This window comes from Zingiber officinale, chromosome 6B (assembly GCF_018446385.1).
Source record: "Zingiber officinale cultivar Zhangliang chromosome 6B, Zo_v1.1, whole genome shotgun sequence".
Lineage (NCBI taxonomy): Eukaryota > Viridiplantae > Streptophyta > Magnoliopsida > Zingiberales > Zingiberaceae > Zingiber > Zingiber officinale.
In genome coordinates this window covers 91,452,013-91,458,290 of record NC_055996.1, presented here as the reverse complement: position 1 = coordinate 91,458,290, position 6,278 = coordinate 91,452,013, and the positions used below count along the sequence as shown (strand labels likewise).

The following is a 6,278-nucleotide window of genomic DNA, read 5'->3' as shown; positions in this document are numbered from 1 at the left end:
CAGAAGCATGTCTGATGATTAGGCCGTACACAAGATCGCACGATGGAGGATCTTGCCGTCACATCATGGAAAGGTTGATACAGTAGCAGTATGGCCTCATGGACGTCTTCCTGCCAGATCCATATTTGGGCATGACCCTTCTGACAGACCCATGCCTGGGCATGGTCAAAGGCAGGTGGTTGCTTTGATTGGCGCGCCCAGACTTCTTCGAGAGGTCTATATAAGGCCTCCATTTCTTCACCGGAGGTATGAAAGAGTCTTCATCTTGAGGCCACCTTTTTGTTATTCCTCGCCTGACTTGAGCGTCGGAGGGCCGTCGCCGGGACACCCCTCCCGGCTCGGTTTTGCTGCAGGTTCGCCGGAGCACTCAAGGATCCAGCAGGGAGCACCACGTGCCCAATGTCCGTTGACTCCTGATTCGAACAGGATCACCAAGAAAATTAAAAAAGCTAAAATCTTCTAGCCAGAAACAACTCTTAAATTTATAAATTTATTTTTGAAATAGTAATTATTTTAAATATTAAAATATTAAATTAATCCCATCGAGTCAGTATAGAATAAGTTTGAGATCAGTTTGAATATTAAAACAGCCAATTCAAATTTAAGTCAAACTCGAGTCGAGTTTTAATGAAGCGGCTCGCTAATTTGCACCCTATTCGGAAAACATTCAGTTTTTTCTCCTGTGATGTGGACAAGGGTTTCAAAAGATATCAAATAATACGCGATCCGCGGTTTGATAATTTGTCTGAATTTTAAAGTGCAGAGCCCTTTCACTGACTAAAATGCAGAGGGAACACGAGCAAAGTGCGCAGCAGCAGAAACTGACCATGCAGGGCACACGGCTCGAGACGACGAGCCCAAATAAACAAAGCGATCGCCAGGCGGCGCACGATGAAAAGGCCGAAACGAATCCAATCCAAAACAGTCGATCGATCGATCAATTGCCGCGAAAAGTATATGAAATTTATCCGTTGTATTCTTCTTCTCCGACGTGAAGTGAAGGAGAAGGCAAGAGTGGGCTCCGTCACGTCAAGGCCCCGGGTTTTCCGGCCAAAAGGACAGTCCCACCCGCGGCCGGATCGCCGCCACGTGCTCCACCTCCTGGTCGTCTCTGGGTCGGACGACCGATGGGGACTTTTGCCTTTTTGAAAATTTCAATTCCCCTGTTCATGCCATCGTTTTCTACCTCCTGGTAGCAATGATGAGACAAGTGAGAGAGAGGCTTTTCTCTCTCTTTCTTCCGCAATTCCACAGGGAGTTAAATGAACAGCGACCGGAGAAGGTGGACCGCAATAAATGGCGGAATCGAGATCGAGGTCGCGGCCGTAGCCGTCTCCATGGCGGCGTTGCAGCAGAGTCTGGTTTCGGAATTCAAAACGAGCAGGAGAAGATAGAGATAGAGAGAGAGAGAGAGAGAGAGGCGAGTGGTCCACTCCCTCTGCTGCTTAATTCTTCTGCTGCATGCTTGCAGAGTTGCAGTAGCAGCGGCGGTGGCAGGAAGAAAAAAGGCGGAGAACATTACGGCGGTGGCAGTGGAGATCATTCTTCGTTGCTTTTTGATCTATTGGGGTCATCAGAGGAGATTAGCTAGGGAGAGGGTTGGATGGATTAGGAGGTATAATTGAGGCGGAGTAGTGGGATATGGCAGGATTCTTCCTCGGAGGCGGCGGGCAACCACCGCGGGGGGACGCAGGAGCTGGCGGCGGCGCGTCTGAGGGTGGATTCTTTCTTTACACCGGCGGAGGCCGCGGCGGCGGCGAGTACGGCGCTGCGCGCGGATTCGAGCTGTGGCAGAAGGAGCAGCATCGCCAGCAGTTTTACTCCGGTGCGGTAGGGTTCTCTGACGACGGGGCGGCGCAGCAGCCGCGGGTGACGCGTAGTGGCCTGGTGGGCGGCGGGATGAGCTGCCAGGACTGCGGTAACCAGGCGAAGAAGGACTGCGCCCACCTCCGGTGCCGCACCTGCTGCAAGAGCCGCGGCTTCCCCTGCCCCACCCACGTCAAGAGCACCTGGGTCTCCGCCGCGAAGCGTCGGGAGCGCCAGCAGCAGCTAGTCGCGGCCGCCGCACAGGCCGATGCCCGGCAGCAGCGCGGCGCCTCCGCTAGCAGCGAGGGCGGCGCGGAGACTTTCAAGCGGCCCCGCGAGGTCTCCGCCGCCGCCCTGGCAACCACCACGTTCGGTTGGTACTACAATTTTTCTACTATTTCCCGCCACCATTTTCCCGACCAATTTTTGTCCTCCACTCTAATCAAACATCTCGATGCAGGCGAGCCGGAGAGCTTCCCGGCGGAGGTGAGCGCGCCGGCGGTGTTCCGCTGCGTGCGGGTCAGCCACGTGGACGAACCCGACGACGCGTACGCCTACCATGCGGCGGTCAGCATCGGCGGCCACGTCTTCAAGGGCCTGCTCTACGACCACGGCCCCGCCGCCGAAGCTGACCCACCAGAGTACCTTACCGGCGCCTCCATCTCCGGCGCCGGCGATCAAACCATCAACACCCCTCCCATCACAACTACCGGCGACCGCCTTCTCGACCCCTACCCGACCCCGCTGAGCGCATTCATGGCCGCCACCCAATGCTTCTCCAATCAACACGCTCCTTGAGCACGTACGTAGCAGATCATCATCTTCATCTTCATCTTCTTCAATCTTCGGATTAATAATTTCTTTTTCTCAAATTAATTTCATGATCTTTCTGCTCATCATTCGATCTGGACATCATTCATTATTTTGTGTCTTTTTGACATTTAGGGAAGTGTGTCTTTTTGTTCCCGAGATTGAAGGCACAATTTACGGGATTCCCGGGATCTACCTCATTCTTGCGTCTCCATGTTTATGAAATCAACTCAAAACAATTATTACTCAATAATATTTTGATTATTCAGAAACAAATATTTGAATCACTGCTCATTATCGATCATGTTCTTCATTTCGTATGTAGCTATAATCTGAGAGACAGAAGAGAAGCAGGTATGTATAAATATATACATTTATTAATTTTTTTATATGTGTTTAGTTAGGGTTGATGTGAAGTAAAATTAGAATAAAAAAGCATATAAAGTTTTGCATGTTTAACTTATTTACCAAAGGTGCACTTAAATTTTCAAATTGATCAAACGACGGATATTATTTTGACATTTAACAAAGGAAACATGTAATTAGATGCTCTTTTCATTTTATCCCACTCGCCAAATCTGATTTTTTTTTTCTCTTTTTTTCTCTTTCTCTTTATTGTTTTAATTTTTTTTTTTTGCATGCATACATAATATTCATATCAGATTTATGTTATACATAAATATTCATATCAGATTTACGTGGGACCTAATATGTTTACATCATGTTTATATTAGGATTTAAAGTTGATTTTTTATAATATTTTAATACATCTAAATAAATCGAAATAAATAATAGAGAGTATAGTTGGAATTTTTATAACCTCAAAAATTTATAAAATCTAAAATGGATCAAATTGGACCTATTTAAGCCGATAAATGAGTTTTGATCGAAATTTATTAATAGCTCTAAGCTTGTTTGATTGGATCCATTTCAGATTATGTGTATTTTTGAGACGGTAAGAAGTTCAATAGTGCTCTTCATTATTTATTTTGATTTTTTCAGATGTGTTAAAGTATAATAAGGAAGAATCAACTTTAAACCCTAACGTGGATTCACATTGGGCCTGATATCAATGTGGATCTGATATGAATTCATATCAGATCCACATTAGAGTTCACATCGGATTCTTTTTTATTATATTTTAACACATTCGGAGAAATCAAAATAAGCAATGGAGGATATAATCGGATCTGAAATGAATGAAATCAGATATGTTTTGCTCTATCAATAAATTTTGATTGAAATCTATCAATGGATCTAGATAGATGTGATTGAATCCATTTTGATCCTGTGGATTTCTGAGATGGTAAAAATTCTAAAGATGTTTTTCATTATTTATTTTGAATTTTTTTTAGAGGTATTAAAATGCCAGTGAATGAATTGACTCTAAACCATATGAGCTTGATATAAACATATGTTCATATGATATGAATATTGATATATGTACGTAAATAAAAGAGAGGAAAGAGAAGATATTAGAGGAAAGAAAAGGTAGATTCGCTACCTTAGTGGTTCCTTAGTATCGGTCCCATGGATATGCAGGGAGGTTTATACAGGTACACAGGTCATAGGCGCATGGTGGGGTAAATCTCAGGTCGTCAGTTCCTGAAAATCAACCCCTGAACATTACGCCAGAGATATCATGCGCCCGTTACACTTTGGAGAAAAGGGTGTTTGCATATGTAAGTGGGAGAAAAGAGAATAAAAAAAGAAAAATAAAAATCAATTTTGGTAGGAATGTTAGAAAGGGTAGAGTACATAATTGTATGTATTTTTTGATAAATGTCAAATAGTATGAACTTTTGGTTAATTTAAAAAATTATTTGCGTCATTTGATAAATTGTTGTTTAATCTTCAACGAAACTGTTTGATCCTAGAACACAGTAGTACAAAGTAATATTTGATTTTCATGCTTCATTCATTGAACACTAAAAATTAAGGGGGAATTGCACTTGCGATTTTATAAATGTAATAATTTAAAATTTAGCATTTTGAAAAGAATGTAAAACTTACTATCTTAATTTATACTATTATATATCACCTTTGTTTTTTTTTCAAGAATTTTGGATGGGGAGAAGAAGTACATAATTTTATTATTAAAAAATCTATTATTTTTTTTTTGGCCAAAAGTAGATTTTTAGTTTTTGGTGGCAATCACACGATCGGTCCCACAGTCTATAATTTATAGAGAGGTAAGATTTTTAGTTTTGAAAGCACTTGATTATACATGCACGTTTAATTATTAAAATTTTATAATGAATTTTCTCAAAACAAAAATTATAGTATAAATAATTTTCTAAGGATTTTTCATCTATCTCCCATTTGTTTTGATTTATACTTAAGACAAGGAAAGTTCTCAAATTTAGAAATGTCACACGATCTCAGTCAAGTTAACTAGATACTTAAAAATATCTTTGAGAATTTATGCACAATTTAAATATAAAAATGTCGTATTAAGTTAATGATGAAAAGGAGACACTAGATAGAGACACTGATTAGTGATGAAATTTTGATTACTAAATGCACTTAATGATTGATAAAATTTTCAATTGTAGAAATTTAATTTCAATCCCTAATTAATAACGAAATTTAATTTCTGTCAAATATTAGCCATGGAAATAAATTATCTAGAGACCAAAATAAAATTTTCATCATAATTTATTTATTTATTTTTTTTTACAAAATTTACTCTAATTAGATATTCCAATTCTGTTTACATTCAAAATACTCAATACACGATACTTCAATAACAACATTAAACATATCAACATTCACAATGATATACAACACATTCACATTAAAATCTATTACATTCAACATTCACAAATCCATTCAAATCCATTACAAACCACACTATCAACAAAGGAACATTCTTGTTTAACAAAAAAAAAACTAATATTTAAAACATCGTATATAGTTTTAAAAAATAATATAATTCAAATTCATTACATTCCAATCTAAATCTATATATATCCATCATCATCACATCTCATCATCCCATCCTACAACAAGTATTATACGATAGGTTAAAAAAAGCAAACACATGATTCAAACTACATTACATTTTCTATTTTAAAATAATCCTGTTCATATACGAATCTAAAGTTAAAACTACTTATCAGAAAATACAAAAACTGATCAACATAAGCTTAATATGTTTTAAAAGAATACATACCTTAATAATAGAATAAAATAACAAATCTAGTTGTTCAATTGCTAACCTTTAACCTACATTGTTCTTGAAAAATATAATATAATTAGACTTGCATGTAATAATATCAAAATTAATAGCATCAATTTGCATGTTTTATAAGTGATAAATAAAAAAACTAAGTTGAAGGTCAACACATCTCAGAATAACTACTTATCAAGAATGTTCGAGTCTTGAGTGTACTATGAGTCAAAACCATGTGGCGTTAAAAAAACTAAATGACTCATTAAATAAAAACGAGAGAAGAATTCTTACATTTGCTGTTCTACTATTGTCTTGATCCAATTGTCAAACGACTCCTCATTGATCCAAAACTACTCTAATGTCATGATTCGATCCCTCAATTCTTGATTTTCTTATATCAACGCTTCCAGTCAAGGAGATGAAGAAGAACTAGGACGACTCTTGAGCCTAGGCGCTATCACATGTTCATATGCATATTTTGCTTGGG

The 6,278-nt window shown here is 39.2% G+C and overlaps 1 protein-coding gene across 3 annotated transcripts; it reads left to right on the top strand.

The window, feature by feature from the left end:
• The first annotated feature begins 1,149 nt into the window (after positions 1-1,149).
• LOC121993132 (protein SHORT INTERNODES-like) lies at positions 1,150-3,021 on the top strand. Of its 3 annotated transcripts, XM_042547809.1 has the most exons (3): positions 1,159-2,179; positions 2,267-2,608; positions 2,752-3,021. In XM_042547809.1, exons 1-2 carry the CDS (start codon positions 1,642-1,644, stop codon positions 2,602-2,604), a joined length of 876 nt encoding a protein of 291 aa, XP_042403743.1. In that variant the 5' UTR covers positions 1,159-1,641; the 3' UTR covers positions 2,605-2,608; positions 2,752-3,021. The 3 variants fall into 3 exon arrangements, with proteins under 3 accessions (XP_042403744.1, XP_042403743.1, XP_042403742.1); XM_042547810.1 differs by lacking the exon at positions 2,752-3,021 and having other exon boundaries at positions 1,150-2,183; positions 2,267-2,574; XM_042547808.1 differs by lacking the exon at positions 2,752-3,021 and having other exon boundaries at positions 1,171-2,179; positions 2,267-2,733.
• The last annotated feature ends 3,257 nt before the right edge of the window (positions 3,022-6,278 follow it).